Source organism: Silurus meridionalis, chromosome 28 (assembly GCF_014805685.1).
Source record: "Silurus meridionalis isolate SWU-2019-XX chromosome 28, ASM1480568v1, whole genome shotgun sequence".
Lineage (NCBI taxonomy): Eukaryota > Metazoa > Chordata > Actinopteri > Siluriformes > Siluridae > Silurus > Silurus meridionalis.
In genome coordinates, this window is record NC_060911.1 from 16,236,212 (window position 1) to 16,256,211 (window position 20,000).

The 20,000-nt window shown below is 39.0% G+C and overlaps 1 protein-coding gene across 1 annotated transcript in view; it reads right to left on the minus strand.

The window, feature by feature from the left end:
• LOC124381349 (catenin alpha-2-like) overlaps positions 1-20,000 on the minus strand; it is a 66,580-nt gene that overhangs the window by 40,614 nt on the left and 5,966 nt on the right. Inside the window, 1 exon segment of the mRNA XM_046842908.1 lies at positions 16,536-16,642. Within this exon segment, the coding sequence (XP_046698864.1) occupies positions 16,536-16,637 (102 nt within the window). The 5' untranslated portion in view covers positions 16,638-16,642.

Genomic DNA, 20,000 nt, shown 5'->3' on the forward strand with positions numbered 1-20,000 from the left:
TATACACACACACACAATACATCATTATACACACACACACAATACATCATTATACACACACACACAATACATCATTATACACACACACACAATACATCATTATACACACACACACAATACATCATTATACACACACACACAATACATCATTATACACACACACACAATACATCATTATACACACACACACAATACATCATTATACACACACACACAATACATCATTATACACACACACACAATACATCATTATACACACACACACAATACATCATTATACACACACACACAATACATCATTATACACACACACACAATACATCATTATACACACACACACAATACATCATTATACACACACACACAATACATCATTATACACACACACACAATACATCATTATACACACACACACAATACATCATTATACACACACACACAATACATCATTATACACACACACACAATACATCATTATACACACACACACAATACATCATTATACACACACACACAATACATCATTATACACACACACACAATACATCATTATACACACACACACAATACATCATTATACACACACACACAATACATCATTATACACACACACACAATACATCATTATACACACACACACAATACATCATTATACACACACACACAATACATCATTATACACACACACACAATACATCATTATACACACACACACAATACATCATTATACACACACACACAATACATCATTATACACACACACACAATACATCATTATACACACACACACAATACATCATTATACACACACACACAATACATCATTATACACACACACACAAATCACTCAGACGACTCGTTCTTCTGAGTCACATTATATTATATTATATTGTATTGTATTGTAGTATATTATATTGTATTGTATTATATTATATTATATTATATTGTATTGTATTGTATTGTAGTATATTATATTATATTATATTATATTATATTGTAGTATATTATATTATATTATATTATATTATATTGTAGTATATTATATTATATTATATTATATTATATTATATTATATTGTATTGTATTAGTATATTATATTATATTATATTATATTATATTGTAGTATATTATATTATATTATATTATATTATATTGTAGTATATTATATTATATTATATTATATTATTATTATATTATATTATATTATATTATATTATATTATATTGTATATATTATATTATATTATATTATATTATATTATATTATATTGTAGTATATTATATTATATTATATTATATTATATTATATTATATTATATTATATTATATTGTATTGTATTGTATTGTAGTATATTATATTATATTATATTATATTATATTATATTATATTATATTGTATTATATTATATTAGTATATTATATTATATTATATTATATTGTATTGTATTGTAGTATATTATATTATATTATATTATATTATATTATATTATATATTATATTATATTATATTATATTGTATTGTATTATATTATATTATATTATATTATATTATATTGTAGTATATTATATTGTATTGTAGTATATTATATTATATTATATTGTAGTATATTATATTATATTGTATTGTATTGTATTGTAGTATATTATATTATATTATATTATATTGTAGTATATTATATTATATTATATTGTATTGTATTGTAGTATATTATATTGTATTGTATTGTATTGTAGTATATTATATTATATTATATTGTATTGTATTGTAGTATATTATATTATATTATATTGTATTGTATTGTAGTATATTATATTGTATTGTATTGTATTGTATTATATTATATTGTAGTATATTATATTATATTATATAACATTATATTGTATTATATTGTAGTATATTATATTGTATTGTATTGTATTGTATTGTATTGTATTGTATTGTATTATATTATAAATCAGGGTCAGGGATGTGCATTTTCATAACAATTCGATTCGCATCTCGATGCACAGCCAATGATATGATACACTAAAGATCCATTTGAAGCAGCTTGTGATGCGATGCGATGTGATATGATGTGATTCCCCTCCTATTACGATCCGTGAGATTCGATTTCCATTCGATTCACCACAAAATGATTCAGTGGAAAAAATATGATTCTCTGCAATTCAGCATGTTACAGATATTTAACTTTTATTACTTCAGACAGACAGCAAACGACCACCCCCAACACCCCCCACACACACACACACACACACACACACACGTCTCCGCTCACATCGTTTAACTTAAATCTTTTCACTCCAGGTTGAGTCTCTTCCTCCTGAGAAGAGAGGACAAACCATGTGAAGGGGGATTAGCTTATCTTAACGCCGCCAGTTTAATTAAAATCATCAGTGTGAAGAGAGGAGAGGATTCAGCGTCCTCAGCGTCGCAGATTAGCATCATGGCAGTAAACTATCATGCTAACCTGCTAAGCAGAAATGACACGATGGGCTGTGCGAGCATTTAATATTCTTTAACTAGGAGACCTGAACAAGTTCCAGCATGACACCCAAGCCAGCTCCATCAACATGGGCTGGAGTGGAGGTTCTCCTGCTATACAGCTCTGACCATCAACGCTATTGATCATATGAACAAACTGGAGAAGAACCCCAGGCCTCCTCACCTCACCTACCTGACTTTACTAACACCCTTGTGATAGTAAACATGCGTCAATGGGAGTCACATGATAAAAGAACGAACGACTCGGTTTAGAAGAGTGGAGCGGTAAACAACGATTCTTATGATCACATAACCCCGATCTTATCGTCCCTACATTGGCTTCCTGTTAAGTTTCGAATAGACTACAAACTATTACTTCTCACTTATAAAGCACTAAATGGTTTGGCTCCCGTGTATCTATCCAGTCTTTTAACACGCTACAATCCGCCACGCTCCTGAGATCTCAAAACTCTGGGCTTCTAGTAGTTCCTAGAATAGCAAAGTCCACTAAAGGTGGTAGAGCATTTTCACATTTAGCTCTAAACTCTGGAATAGTCTTCCTGACGGTGTTCGGGCTCAGACACACTCACCCAATTTAAGTGTAGATTAAAACGTATCTTTTAGCAAAGCCTACACATAACACACATCACATCATAACCTTGTGCTCCAGAACATCTGATCACATGCACATTATCAACTTGTGCTGTTAATATCATGAACAGCAGCTACGCTAATTCCTCTCCACTGCTTCTCTTTCTCTCCCCATCCCGAGACACCCTGAGGTTTGGCCAGCTCAGTCACCTCCCACCTCGTGATGATTACGGACCTTTAAAGTAGATGCCGAACTCACAAACATCCTGAACCATCTAGAGACGTACCAGTGCCATTTGGATCCCGCTACATGTGTGGAGTTTTGACATTGGACCTCCTGGAGTGTTTAAAGGCTCTGGCATGGAGAAGCTGATGCTGGATCTGTGGTGATCACAAATGCTGAGCTCATAAAACTCGGAGCTACTAACCATATAGACTGTTTAAGACTGCAGAAAGAACATTACTTATAATCTTATACTCCAGTAATCATGTTAGTTCCCACTCTCCAGTGTTCTGTATTGTTGAAAGATTTATGATCAAACTCTTGATGTCACCCAGATGAGGATGGGTTCCCTTTGAGTCTGGTTCCTCTCAAGGTTTCTTCCTCATAACATCTAAGGAGTTTTTCCTTGCCACAGTCACCACGGCTTGCTCATCAGGGACAAATGCACACCATTCACCATCACTGTTGATTTGTGTAAAGCTGCTTTGAGACAATGTCTGTTGTGAAAAGCGCTATACAAATAAACTTGACTTGACTTGACTTGACTTGTTTCCTGTACATAACCTACAGAGACTGAAATACACAAATCACTCAGACGACTCGTTCTTCTGAGTCACATCAAATACACAAATCACTCAGACGACTGCTCTTCTGAGTCACATTAAATACACAAATCACTCAGGCGACTCGTTCTTCTGAGTCACATCAAATACACAAATCACTCAGACGACTCGTTCTTCTGAGTCACATCAAATACACAAATCACTCAGACGACTCGTTCTTCTGAGTCACATCAAATACACAAATCACTCAGACGACTGGTTCTTCTGAGTCACATCAAATACACAAATCACTCAGACGACTCGTTCTTCTGAGTCACATCAAATACAAATCACTCAGGCGACTGGTTCTTCTGAGTCACATCAAATACACAAATCACTCAGACGACTGCTCTTCTGAGTCACATCAAATACAAATCACTCAGACGACTGTTCTTCTGAGTCACATCAAATACACAAATCACTCAGACGACTCATTCTTCTGAGTCACATCAAATACACAAATCACTCAGACGACTCGTTCTTCTGAGTCACATCAAATACAAATCACTCAGACGACTCGTTCTTCTGAGTCACATCAAATACACAAATCACTCAGACGACTGCTCTTCTGAGTCACATGAAATACACAAATCACTCAGACGACTCGTTCTTCTGAGTCACATCAAATACACAAATCACTCAGACGACTCGTTCTTCTGAGTCACATGAAATACACAAATCACTCAGACGACTGCTCTTCTGAGTCACATCAAATACACAAATCACTCAGACGACTCGTTCTTCTGAGTCACATCAAATACACAAATCACTCAGACGACTCATTCTTCTGAGTCACATCAAATACACAAATCACTCAGACGACTCGTTCTTCTGAGTCACATGAAATACACAAATCACTCAGGCGACTCGTTCTTCTGAGTCACATGAAATACACAAATCACTCAGACGACTCGTTCTTCTGAGTCACATCAAATACACAAATCACTCAGACGACTCGTTCTTCTGAGTCACATCAAATACACAAATCACTCAGACGACTCGTTCTTCTGAGTCACATCAAATACACAAATCACTCAGACGACTCGTTCTTCTGAGTCACATGAAATACACATGCTCGTTGTTTTGAATTTCCTGTCATTTCCACACGATATCTTGTACATTTTAATGCGAATTGTTTTATTTTCCGGAAATAAAAATGTGTACAATATGCATGTTGTAATCCTACTGCAGTGAACTTGAAGACCAAACTTTTCACACAGGACCAAACTGAAGCAAAGGGAACGTGACTAAATCTGTATTTTCTATAGCATTAAAAGATTAAAGATCAGTAAAGACCCCTTGTCATGTCATGGCTTGTGTTTGTTGCTTTGCGTTAGCCAAGAGCCGTGTGGGAATTGTTTTTGAATCACGGAGGAAGAAAGCCAAGGTTAAACCGGGGGAGCTTTCATACCATGAGCAGAAGATCAAAACTCAGCTGGAAGTGTGAGGGTTTAAGATGAAGGTTAGCTCATGAGCAGGTGGAGCTTAAATATGACAAAACAAATAAAATCTTCCTGCTTGTGCTTTGCTCTGAATCCTTCAGGAAAACTAAAACTAAAAAATTAAAAGCATGAGACTCACAGGGTGGGGAATATTTATCAATATTATTATTATTATTACTATTATTATTATTATTATTTATTTTACATTTCTGCTTAATCACAAGGCTCTTTCTGAGTTGAGTGCACCCCATCAGGACATCATGAGTTTAGAGTAGAGTGGGGAAAAAAAGATCACAAAAACAATAGTTTTTTTTTTCTTTTCTAAATATTGATCATCTGCAGTTTTTGAATTGTGGTCTTGATTCAGAAAGAATATGAAATGTTAAAACACAAACGTTTCACTATCTTCACATTCACAAACCAGGGAAGGGCGTACAAACTTTCGCACTCGACTCTATAAAAGGACAAATGATCTGTATATACAGAATGCTAATTTGTCATGAAAACCACAAGCCCACCGGTAGAAACTCCAGAATATGAATAAATAAAGCTGAGGGACGGCCGGAGATGAACCACTGCCACTTTATTATTGATGAGCTGAGAAACTCGGACCACGGCGTAGTGCTCCAGGGAGACGCGACTTCACAAATCAGACCGATTCAAACTGAGAGAAAAAAAATTACACGACATCATTTAAAACAAAAAGATTATAGAAAACATTCTTTAATTAAAGACCCTTTAGGTCACGATTACAAACAAAAAGAAGACAAAAAGAAAATATGCTCCAATTTCAAGTTTGAACACAATAAAACCAGCTGGACAGAAAGATCATCACTTCAGATTAAGTAAGATTGAAGAAACGATTGTAATTTGTTGACATGGTTTGGTTACGTGTCTGATGATTTCTCATGTAACGCTAACTTTCTAGCCCAGGGGTGTATACCAGTCAGAGACCGAGAGCCACATTTCTGACCGTGTTACCGCAAAGAGCCACATCATACACATGGGCAAACATGAACATCACCCATCCCTTCCTCTTACACACACACACACACACACACACACCTTTGCTCAGCCAGATTTATTGTAAATGTCACACACCAACATAATGACAGAAATTGACTCCTACAGTTCTAAGACCACAGGACAGTCATTTTCAACAATGAACATTGTGTGCACTGTCTCTCACACACAAACTCTTAGTTTAACCAAGTCCACAAACAAAAATATAATAATTTACAATAGTGTTGTTCTTTTACTCTGCATGTTACTTAGTGTGACTTTTGGCATTCTTTACCTTGAACAATCCTCTTCAAATCTGCCTCGTATTCCGTTATTGCCACTCGAAGCAATTCTTTCACACGTGTGTCAGTCAGAACAGATCGATGCTTTGATTTCACGTGTTTCAGGGTAGAAAACACAGCCTTTGTGGTGATTTTTTATGTGTGTGTTCACTTCGCTTGAGTTCAATACGGTATTTTCGTCAAATGCGCATGTGCGTGAGATGAATATACCGCAGGGGGCAATTAATTATTACAAGGGGCCACATGAGAAACCTGAATTGTGTCAGAGGGCCACACCAACGATAATATTTTAGAGATGCACCGAAATGAAAATTCAATTCAAAAGTCAATGAAATATATAATTTTTTGTGTTCTGCCTTTTGTCTCGGCATCATCACTGGAAAACTTTCCTGCTTTTTCAAAAACGTCCTCTACAGACGGAGTGCGCATGCTCGGATTGACTTTACTTTTCTGCGCGCGTTCTTCTCATATTTAGAAGGCAATCGGGATGTTTGGATTTCAGGTGATAAATTAAACCCGACTTAGAGAAACTCTTTGCAGATACTCCAAACCCCCCCCGCCCCCCTCCCCCTCTTGAAATTTCAGCATTGCATGTTTTGCACATCGCTCTCCACACACCGCAGACATGTTGCTCTGATCCAGATAACCGTGTGCTGCTGCGCTTTTTTATTGCGTCATTACAATTGTGTTTCTGCCGTGTTGTTTCGGTGATTTAGGTATTTCCGAAAATTCTCGGTGCATCCCTGTAATTTATGATTGGCCTCATGCCAAGGTCTGATATACCGCAAAGTTTCCCAGTAGGGGCAAGCTCATTTAGGTCTTAAAAAAAATACCGTATTGAATGTAAGCAAAGAAAACACGCACATTAAAAATCAAACACACACAAATTGCTATGAACGTAAGAGCCGCATGAAACCAGCCAAAGAGCCGCATGCGGCTCGCGAGCCGCGGGTTGGCCACCCCTGTTCCAGCCAATAAGTCTGCTAACTACTAGCTATGTAGGAACCTGTTTGTGTCTTCTACGTTTTCTACAGTTACCATGAGTGCGTAGTAGAAAGGCAGATGTAACAGTAACCCAGGTGTGTCAGGTGTGTCAGGTGTGTATTTGCATTTGCTAACGTTTGTTAGAAGCCAACCGAAAGAAGAACTCGTGAGCTAGGTATTAAACTCGGCTGACAAAAAGCACTGATATAGAAGCATATCTACATCTTCATGGCTAAGTCTTAAAACTCAGGGTTAGAGACCGAGCAGGTGGTGGATGTGTGACCTTGAGTCATGACATTTAATGGAACCAATCATCTTGAGATACACTTGAGATATGGACATGGTAGTGTAGAAAACCAGAATCAATAGTCTCCTGATAAACCAGATGAAATCTGATGAACTTTTACCTCGTCTCAGATCGTCTCATTAGGATCTCGGACACTTCACTGAAAGCAAATTGAAATCTACAACTGCCAAAGAATACAATTTTTGTCTCTCGTCCACTGTGAGCGATGTTCCTTTCTTCATTCTTCCTGAAGCATCTCTGTAGGCCTCCTGCAGCTCAGCTTCGATAACACACTGCTGAAGGAACGACGGTAAACAAACAGGCAAGGCAGAGCTTAAAGAAAAACCGTTAGTCAGGAGACTCCTGCTGGTCGCTAAGCAACACCGTTTCTCCGCCCGGTTTAGTAAATTAACGTCGCAGATGCAGAAGGTATTCCTCACATAGATGTTTCAGACGGAGGAGTGTGTGAGAACGGGACACACACTTTCCTCCATGGTGAAGAAAAAAATTTACTTTTTACGCTGAACATCACACTCATTGTGACGAGGATATAAACGTTTTCCAGGATATCCGGTGGACCTCCTAAAATGGTGTGAACATTTCCAGCTCAGTAAACTTTATAGAAATGAAATAACAGGGAGGCATTGCCTCAACTACATGCTGCAATCACCTCCTGATTCCATGAACCATACAAACCTAAAGAACTCCAAAACATCCACTGGAGAACGTGGCTGAATGAAACAATCTGCTGGATTCATTATAACCCCAACCTCAGAAGAAAGTTTTCTTCAAATCGAAACCACTCACTGCTGCTGAGGATGGCTCAAGATCCATGAGGTAACGCTGGAGGGAACCCTCTTTTGAAATCTACTTATAAGCCATGATGAAATCTCCTGAAAACCCATGATGGAATCTCCTGATGATGCCCAACCTATGGATGGAAATTCTCTTCAATTCAAAACCACTGAGGCTCTCCATGAAAGCTCCTTTAGATTATTCTGGATGGAAACTCCTATTGAACCATGACAGAATCTCCTGATGAACCACTATGGAATCTGAGGATGGCTCTACATGAAAGATCCATGAAGTTACTCTGGAAGGTTCCACTCACAAAGGAATCTCCAGATCTCCAGATAAACCATGATTAAATTTCCTGATGAACCAAATTGAAACAATCAGCTGCAGTTTTATACACACTCACACCTGATAATGGACAATCAATAGAAGAAGGTGGGATGGTCCTGAGGGAATCCTGCACACAGAGTGCAGTTAAATGACACTAACCAAAGCAAAGCGCTGAAGTCAGCACTTTTGAAGCTGAAGCTCCTCCATCTCTCGCTCTTTCATCACAGCCTTTTGTTCTGAGATTAGCGTGAACTCACAGATCCACCCCCCCACACACACACACAGACACACACACACACACACGCTTGACACGCTACACATCACACACACTGGACACGCTACACGTCACACACTCATTACATCACTAATATGTATGTCAAAAATAGAAGCTACGTGTCACATGGTTGTATTAAGTGTGAATGTGTGTGTAAAGAGATGAGTTTATGAGGTTATAAGCATGAAGCATCCTTGTTCCTCTGAGTGCTTCATCCACATCATATGACACACACACACACAGACACACACACCCCCACACACCCCATATGAGTAAGGTTTGCTGATGCAGGGCAGCGATGATGTTTTAGTCACAGTGAGAAGAAAATAACGGCTTTTAAACTTCACTCAGCTAAAAGCTTTTATCTCCTGACATTTACCTCTGAGCTGCATTAACCATCTCACACTCACACACACACACACACACACACACACACACACACACACACACACACTCACACTCACACACACACACACACGCACACAAGCCCCACATGCCCACAACCCTCATCCCCATGCCCACATCCATCTCACATCCCCACATCCCCCATGCCCACAACCCTACATTCCCCATCCCACAACCCCACATCCCCCATGCCCACAACCCCACATCCCCCATGCCCACAACCCCACATCCCACCATGCCCACATCCACATCTCACATCCCCATCTCACATCCCCACATCCCCCATGCCCACAACCCTACATTCCCCATCCCACAACCCCACATCCCCACATGCCCACAACCCCACATCCCCCATGCCCACATCCACATCTCACATCCCCACATCCCCCATGCCCACAACCCTACATTCCCCATCCCACAACCCCACATCCCCCATGCCCACAACCCCACATCCCCCATGCCCACAACCCCACATCCCCCATGCCCACATCCACATCTCACATCCCCACATCCCCACATCCCCACATCCCCACATCCCCACATCCCCACATCCCCACCCTCATATGCCCACATCCCACAACCCCACATCCCCCATGCCCACATGCTGCCCCCATCCCCCATGCCCACAACCCCACATCCCCCATGACCACATCCCCATGCCCACAACCCCACATCCCCCATGACCACATCCCCCATCCCCCATGCCCACAACCCTACATTTTCCCATCCCACAACCCCACATCCCCCCATGCCCACATCCACATCTCACATCCCCACATCCCCACATCCCCATCCCCATCCCCATCCCCATCCCACATCCCCATGCCTGACAGGAAGATTAGTGGATGCTGGTGGTTCTTTAAATCTGGCAGCTTCATTTAGGCCTGACTCTTATAGCTTCATCCTGAATTCGAAATGGAGAAGAAGAGCACCACTGGGACCATGAAGAGCCTGCAGAGAAAATGCTGATGTCTCCTCTTTTCAGCAGAAATGATTTTCTCTTGACTCCCCTGTTGAAGCACTTTTTATTACATGCTTTTTGTGTGGATCTGCAGCAATAGCAGCATCTACTATAAGCAAAGATTTGTGGACACCTGAGCATCAGATCGGTATGTTTTTTTCGCGTCGTGTTTGTAGGTCATAAACCTTCTCTTCCCTCCAGCAAGGATTTTTGGAAAACATTAGCTAGAAACCATGTGTATAGATTAATACTTTTAAAAATGGCAATAGAAGACCAGTAGGTACCTCTGGGATACTCCTTTTAACATACTATGATTTGGGACACACTACTTCTAATCTTGGATACTATTTAGGACGGATAGTAAGTGAACTGGGACACGGTAAATGTGCTGAGTCGGCTTTCCATGTCACGATGCAGCACGTGGTTGGTAGAGGATGAGCTGCATAGGAGATTGGAAAAAACTCGTTCAGATTCCTGGTTTCAACAAAGCCTTCCCGGGTTCCTCTAGGGTTCCTCCAGGGCTCCTCATCTTCATTAAAAGTTTTTATTTGGAAAATTTTACGTGTTTCTACTATAAATCTTGACGTGTTCGTTCACATTTATTTCTTACACTTTTTTTAAGAAAATAGTGGTTCAAAACACTATCAACCCACGACATGTGCAATTCCTTCATCGGATTCTCTCATAACCAACAAATCTAACATTACTTTTGTGACATGCAGGTTGCCAGTTGCGGACAAATCCAATAAAATATATATACACTGTATAAAATAACTGTTTAAATATAAGAAATAAATGCCTGGTTTAAGAAAATACAGACTAGAAACAAGTCCAATGATCTGTGAGTGCAGTGAGAAATTACACTCCATAAGATTTCTTGAAATAAGAAAATAAGAAAATGTCTTAAAATAAGCATTAATACACTTATTCCAAGCAGTTGATTTAGTCTAACTAACTTAATAGCAATTGTTTTTGTTATTTAAACAGGTTTTTTTTTATATTTGTGTGAAAAGATCTTTAAAACCAGAGCTACTAAACAAGAGAGAATGCTCTTATTTAAGAACGAGATATTCAAAATCACACAAGGCATTTAAATTAAAAACAAGATTACTATAAAAATCATGATCACGCATGCATGCGTTTTATCAGCAGTTATTTATTCTGATGAAGACTGTGCTGTAACAAACAGTAGTTACGATTCAAACACAAATCACACTGATTCTCAAAATACTTCAACTTATTGCAGTATAAAATATTACTGAAAGATCTTCAACATGAGAAACTGAAATTAAACTACACAACAACTTTCTGTAATAAAAAGCCATAAACACTTTATATAAAGAATAAAGTTCCAAAAAGAATGAGCATAATGAATAATGTTTGGAGTGTATGGACTTTATACTGCACACTTATCATTTGTTATTAGATTGTAAATAAATCTGTTGACGTCGACATAAAACAAGCATTTGGAATAAATAATTCTAATGAAGTCCTATGTGTGATTATTGAGTGATTTTTTTTCTGGCCAACATAAAAACAGTTATTACAGCTACAGTAAAGTCTTAAAAGATACAAGGCCTCTAATGACGCCTCTGATGGTAATGAAGCTCAATTTGCAGCTAAAATAACGAACTTTACGCTTCACTGGGTAGGAAAAAAAACAATCTTAAAACAATCGTAATAATGTTACACAATCTGCTATTGAAGTGTTTTCTTCTTTAAATAAGATCAATAAGATTTTTATAACTAGAAGTAAGAAGTTTGGACTCGAGGAGGAGTTTTTGCAGTGAATATCTCAGTTTAGTTTATGGAGCCATTTTATTCCTCATAGGTCTGAAGTCAAGCCTTTTAAAAGTCAGAGCACTTGAACAAGCTGGTCACCTTGATTACTTCTCTTCTCTCTGTCTTTTAGAAAAAGCAATTAATTTTTTACTTCCAAAAAACCTACAAACAGCAGAAGAGATAATTGGAAAGGAAGGAGGCAGTCTGATTCTCTTGGTAATGAAACTGCCTGACCAGAAAGCTGACCTTACCCCGATCGATCTCCTCTGAAAAAATCAAAAGATTAGAGAACTGTGTCCAACCGGCCCTCCAAAGTGTTCCAAAAGGCTAAAAAAGCTGAAGCTAAGGATGAAGTATGAAGAAAGTGTGTGCTAAATGCTGAAGAAGGGTCTGGATGAACATCACTTTCACGGCTCGAGCTGATCTTCACAGAATACAGTGTAGGACCAAAAGTTTTGGAATACCTGAATTTTCCAATTGTATGTGGTTCTTCCTTAAACTTTTGGAGGCACACAATTGTATCTGATGTCTCTGGATGCTCTTCCAAGAAATTTTCCCTTTACTTGAACTTTGAGACTCAAAACTGTTTCAGGATGACACCAAAAGTGCTTATTGAAGAGAAATTTGGGGTGAATTGTTCATGCTGACTGCACCCCAGGCCTCCTCACCTCACCTACATCACTACCTGACTTTACTAACAACTTCGTAGCTGAATGAATCTCCACAGAATCTTGTGGAACATCTTCCCGGAAGAGTGGAGCTCATTATAACAGCAAATGGGAACTACAAGAAGCACATACAAATTTTATGGTCAGGTGTCCAGATCATGTCCCTGCTCCAGTTCACATCTATGAGCACAGCAATCCCTAGTTACAGCAGCATGTGGTAGAGGTGGTCCATAGAGACTTGAAAGAAAGATGGATGGTGTTGTGGCAGATTCGACAGATGTTAAACAAGCTGTCCAATTTTCCCCAATAATGCAGACCTAGCAAAACTGTGCGCTTGAGGGAATTGTAGTCAGGAGAGCTGGCCTGTTTGCTGAAACATTAGGAAAAAGAAAAACCGCAGTGGGAATGGATGTATGGTAGATTTCTCACTTACAGTTTAAACCTCAGAGAAATCCTTGTAGATGAGATTCCGAACCTAGAATCGTCACGTGTCAAGATTTTGAGAAAAAAACGTCCATGCGACAGAACCATGAAACGCAAGACAAAGGAATTCTGGAGATTTGTGGAGATTCTTCCCTTCAGCCATGAGGGTGTCAGTAAAGTTCTAATGAAGTATTAAAGTAAAGTACTAAAGTAAAGTACAAATGAAGATGAGAAGAGGAAGCCCAGGATGCAGTCAGAGTTCCAGTTCATCCCAATATGGTTGAAGCCTTACAGAAGGACATCTTCGACTCCAATTCACCTAAACCAGATCTTCATTGAGCTTTCTTTGTGCGCTTTGCGTCATGCAGAAACATGTTTGGGTTTCCAAGTTCGAGTGAAGGGAAAATGTTGTGCTTTTTTATCTGAAGATGTTGTATCCACTTGTGTGCTGAAAACAGTTTGGGGGCTGGAAAAGTCGGGTGTCCCAATACTTTTGGCAATATAGTGTGTATTGTAGCGTATATAACGTAGTGGTTAGGATGCGGCGCTCTCACCGCTGCGGCCCGGGTTCGATCCACAGTCAGGGAACCAACCCCAGCCACTCTTAGTGCCAGTCCCAAACCCGGATAAATAGGGAGGGTTGTGTTAGGAAGGGCATCCAGCGTAAAAACATGCCAAATCAAACATGCGGATGATCCGCTGTGGCGCCCCCTAATGGGAGAAGCCGTAAGAAAGTTTTGTAGCATATATAACGTATTGTTCTCTCATGATCAGATTTCTCTGATGATAAATCCCTTCTTTTCTGAACTCTAGCGGTGGAGACTCCTTCCGTAACGGGTTTTTGAATCGGGTTCTGTGGAGCAACAACTGCACCAGTCGTTTTGAGCAAGCGGTTACTATAGAAACAATAACTTATTATAATATAAGCCTAGAAAAACAAATCAACCCTTTGTGACCAGTCAGAATCCAAAGCCAATATATTCGAAATACATTGGCTCTCTGAGCGAGCGCTGGTCCATCATGTGGAAGTTAGACTGCTGAAGATTGTAAAAGGAGCTGTTTATGGAGCTATAATTGCCTTAGGCATGAGAGTGAAAGACAGAGGGAGAAAAAACAAAACGGCTCATTTAAAGCTCCTTGAAACAAAGTCGATCGCATTACTTCAAAAGCCAAGCCATAGAAATCAATCCTTTCCGACACGAGTCGTTTCTCCGAGCCGGGGAAGATGGCCGACCCTCTCGCTTTGTTTATCGGCCTGTTTACTTTGTTCTGCTACATGGTTGGGAGCGATCCATTCCCACAGACGCTCATTAAACTGAAAAAAAAAACCCTGACAATCTAGAGCGAAAGTACAGAAAATCAGAACGATGGCGGCGTCTGAGGACGTCAAGGAGTCGATACGTCCCAAATAACAAGCGTGCGATTAAATCAAACGTGCACATGATGTGGGCGATTTACGAAGAATAATTGCGTGAATTGTGTTGAGTGCGTGATGGGGTGAGCGAGTACAGTACACCCTGGAGATCATCACTTCAATCCTGAACATGAGCATAACAATGTGTTCAATATAGATATAAACACACACACACACACACACACACACACACACACACACACACACACACACACACACACACACACACTTTGTTTAGAAGAAATGTGTAAGAAAAGATCTTGGGTTTAAGAATTAAGTATCAGAGGTCTGAATTTACAGCAAATATGAAACTTCTCGCTCATTTATGTGTAGGATGTCATGGCTTACAAACACTTAGATATAATCTTGATAGATCTTTTTACTACTTAAACCCAGGAGTGGGCTGTCAGGTCCAGCAAGACTTTCTCTGCTGGCCCAAACTCAGAATCACTAACTTACTCAAATAAATTTCTATCTGTCTGTCTGTCTGTCTGTCTGTCTGTGTCATTTGTTCTTTCTTTCAGCTGAAAAAAATTCATTTTGATTATTTTAATTAAAAACAAAAAATCTGTCAGACCACATGCTTTTCTATCAGTCTTCCTTCATGTCTTTTTTTGCCTCTTAACCAATAAACCAACAAACCGGCATTTATCACGCCTTAACCAACCCATCTTCCTTCTTTCCTTCTTATAATCATTAGGAATTTTAATGTGCACTTTTTCTTTTTTAAGTTTGTTGCCTTTTTTATACAAGATGTTTACTCTCTCTCTCTCTCTCTCTCTCTCTCTCTCTCTCTCTCTCTCTCTCTTTCTCTTACATTATCTTTGTCTCTCTTTCTTTTTATGACAAAATTTTGTCTTGTTTGACATGAACCTGTTTCTGAAAGAAAGAAAGAAAGAAAGAAAGAAAGAAAGAAAGAAAGAAAGAAAGAAAGAAAGAAAGAAAGAAAGAAAGAAAAACAGTAAAGGAGATAAAAAGAGAAAATGCCTGAAAGCTGAAGAGAATCACTGACTTATGTTTTAGTATATTTTTGTCTATGAATATGTTTTACAAGTGAAAATATTCATGGCAAATAAGGAGAAGGGAAGAAAAGACGCACCAGAGACACTTTTAAATCAAAGAAACGTAAACACCAGTTACAGGACACAAACCAGTTTACTGTGGGACAACCTGAACGTTTCAGACAGCACGTTCTCCAGCAGACGTCCAAATCGTCCAAGTTAATAGCCATCACGTCAGTTAGAAAACTTCTACAATCAGTTGTCCTGAACATCGTTTTCAATCACATTTAGGTTCATAAACAAAATACACCAAACATACTCCATGTGCAAATGTCTGAAAAACTACTGTCACCTTCAGGGATCCTCAAGTCTGAAAAAACATCTACTGTCACCTGGGGATCTCCAGGTCTCAATTACTTCCACTATAACCTAGAGATCCTCAGGTCTCACTACAATCAGAATAGACACCATGAAGAACCTCAGATGCCTTTATGTTCTTCACACTATTATCCAGGCTCCACCTTCTTCTCCATTCTCAGCATTATAAAGGAATAAAATGTGAGTCTTACCTGCGTGACCAGTGGCTCCAGCAGCCTCTCCACGGTCAGAGTGCGGATCTCCAGACTCTTAGGGTCCCATTTCAGCAGGATGGGGGACGTAGCGCTCGTCATGATTGCTGCAAACGAGAAGAAAGAGGTGTTGAGAATGTGTGTGAGAAATTCAGAAAAGTATTGGGACATCGATTAGGGCTGAATAAATCTCTACAAAATCTAGAGGAACATCTTCTCAAACGAGTGGAGCTTCTTATAAGAGCAAATGGGCTCTAAATGTGGAATTGGATGTGTAAAAAGCACAAGACGAGGTGTCCAAAAACTTCTGTCCATGCTTTTCCAGACTTCTGCGTTCTGCTTTGTCATTATGAAGGACCGAGTGCCACCACAGTGTGTGTGTGTGTGTGTGTGTGTGTGTGTGTGTGTGTGTGTGTGTGTGTGTGTTGGATACAGTATGATCAATAGGGAACTACAATGTATAAACTTGTTTGTGTCTCTCACAAACTTTGTCTCACACACACACACACACACACACACACACACACACACACACACACACACACACACACTGTAAGCACCACGACAAATGGACATTCCATCCTGCCCACTAGCAGTCCTTTGTAACATTCCAACACAATCGGTGACGGCTCCAGACAATGCAGTGATGAAGTCAGGCAAGGGAGTGTAAAATATCGCACAGCCTCCAGAGAACACACACACACACACACACACACACACACCTCACACACACACACACACACACACACACACACACCTCACACACACACACACACACACACACCCACACTTACACACATACACACACACACCCACACTTACACACACACACACACACACACACCTCCTCACTTACACACACACACACTTACACACACACACACACACACACACACACACACACACACACACACACACACACACACACACACACACACACACACACACACACACTCAGTTACACTGCAGCACAACTCTTTGTATAACCATTGGCTTTTCTGTGTCTTTCTTTTGTTGTTTCTTTATTTTAGTTAAAAATGATTAATTTCACTCAGCACTGGTACGAGGCATGTGACCCGAACATGGCCCGGTTACGGTGGAGATGGAACCGTGTTTATGGCAGTTTAAATGTAGTTTCAGATATTGTAGAATGTATGGTGATAATATTTTCACACACACAGCTGATTCCCATATTCCTGTTTACAACGTGGGGTTATTGCTCTCCATTAACAAGGTTTCATCAAACAAATCATTTTCATTTACATAAATAAATAGTAATTTAATTATCAAACTCTTTATAATCTATAATATTAAACTTATTTCATATTTCCTCTAAATCTTTTCCTGCACAAGACGAGGCCGGACCTCAGCCTTAAAGTATCGCCTCGGCTCTCCTGACCTGTGACACCAACTACCTGCATGTCTTCCCTCACCACATCCATAAACCTCCTCCTTGTTCTTCCTCTTTTCCTCCTTCCTGGTGGCTCCATCCTCAGCATTCTCCTACTGATATACCCCATGTCCCTCCTCTGCACATGTCCAAACCATCTCAATCTCACCTCCCTCACCTTGTCTCCAAAACGTCCTACATGCGCTGTCCCTCTAATAAACTCATTTCTAATCCTGTCCATCGTCGTCACTCCCAACGAACATCTCATCATCTTCAGCTCTGCTACCTCCAGCTCTCAAGGCTCTTCTCAACCTGTCTTACTCCTACAGACTTTCATTCTCCTTCTCTTTATTTCTTTGCACTGTGGACTTCAGGTACTTAAACTCCTAATCTAATGAGGAAACTTCTTCTCATTAAAGAGCGCGGTTAAAGAAGTGGGCGGGAACTAATGCCCTGTTGAAGCTGCACCTCACTAACCGTCGTGTTCTTCTCAACTCTGGAGCAAAGCGCGTGAAGTGTGTGAGTTAGTGATCATTAAAGTTTTATAAATTTAGTTTGCTGCTTTTAATTATAGAGTTAGTATTAATGTAAGATCAGTGGAAAGTTAAATGTTACATGTATGTTTCAGCGGCTGTGAGAAGAAACCACCTGACGTCTGCGGCCACAGAAAAGAAATCGATTCCACCATTAAAACATGGCTGAATGTGGCCCCGGGTTCGGATGTGGTCCGGCTGGTGGCAGGAAAGACAGGAGGAAGAGAACAGAGGCTCAGGACAACAACAGATTAATGGACTTGTGACTTGTTTGGATGTTGAGTTTTGTGCAAAATGTCACTTGTTCCTGAACTGAAATGTTTAACAGCTTTGTGAAATATGGATATTAACATTCAAGCATTGTTTAGTTGTTGTTGTTTGTTAAAATGTTTTGTTTAAAATGTAAATCCAATAAAAACTGTTGTTGTTCAGGCAGTTTCTATCTGGGCAAAGGCTCTGTATATCTAATGTCAATCAGTGTCTGTATTACTCCATGTCTTTATTTGCCTTTCAACCACCCAACAAAGAAACAAAACAACCACCCAACAAACAAACGAAAACAACAAACCAAACAACAAATCAACAAACAACCAAACTAAAACAACAAATCAACAAACAACCACCCAACAAACAAACAAATAAAACAACAAACCAAACAAACAAACAAACAAACAAAACAACAAATCAACAAACAACCACCCAACAAACAAACGAAAACAACAAACCAAACAACAAATCAACAAACAACCAAACTAAAACAACAAATCAACAAACAACCACCCAACAAACAAACAAAACAACAAACCAAACAACAAATCAACAAACAACCAAACTAAAACAACAAATCAACAAACAACCACCCAACAAACAAACGAAAACAACAAACCAACAAACAACCAAACAAAACAACAAATCAACAAACAACCACCCAACAAACAAACAAACAAAACAACAAACCAAACAAACAAACAAACAAACAAAACAACAAATCAACAAACAACCATCCAACAAACACACACATAAACAAACAACCAAAAAACAAAGAAACTGCACACACAAACAACAATTCAACAAACAAACAAAAAAACAACTTTACAACTAAACAAACAAACATACAAGCAACATACCGACCAACAAACACACAAACCTTTCTTTACCACTTCACATTGACCAACAAACCAACACTCCTTCCTTCCTTCCCTTCCTTCTCTTTATCAACTGGAATTTAAAGTCCCTTTATCCATAGCTGCTTACTATTTCTATCTTTCTTTCTTTCTATTTCTCTTTCTTTCTTTTTATGACAAAAACTACTTTTCCATGTTTGACTAATCTGTCTGATAAAGAAAGAAAAGATAATCAAGAAAAATAGGAAAAAGAAAAACAGATGAAGAGAGAAAAGAGAAATAGCAGGAACACCAAACATGACAGAAAAGGTAACTAACAGAGAAAAAGAAAGAATGAGTAAAAAGTGTGGACCACACGTTCTTTTCTTCTGTTTTTCACTCCCTGTTTTAACCCGTCCCTCAATGACCCTCAGACTCA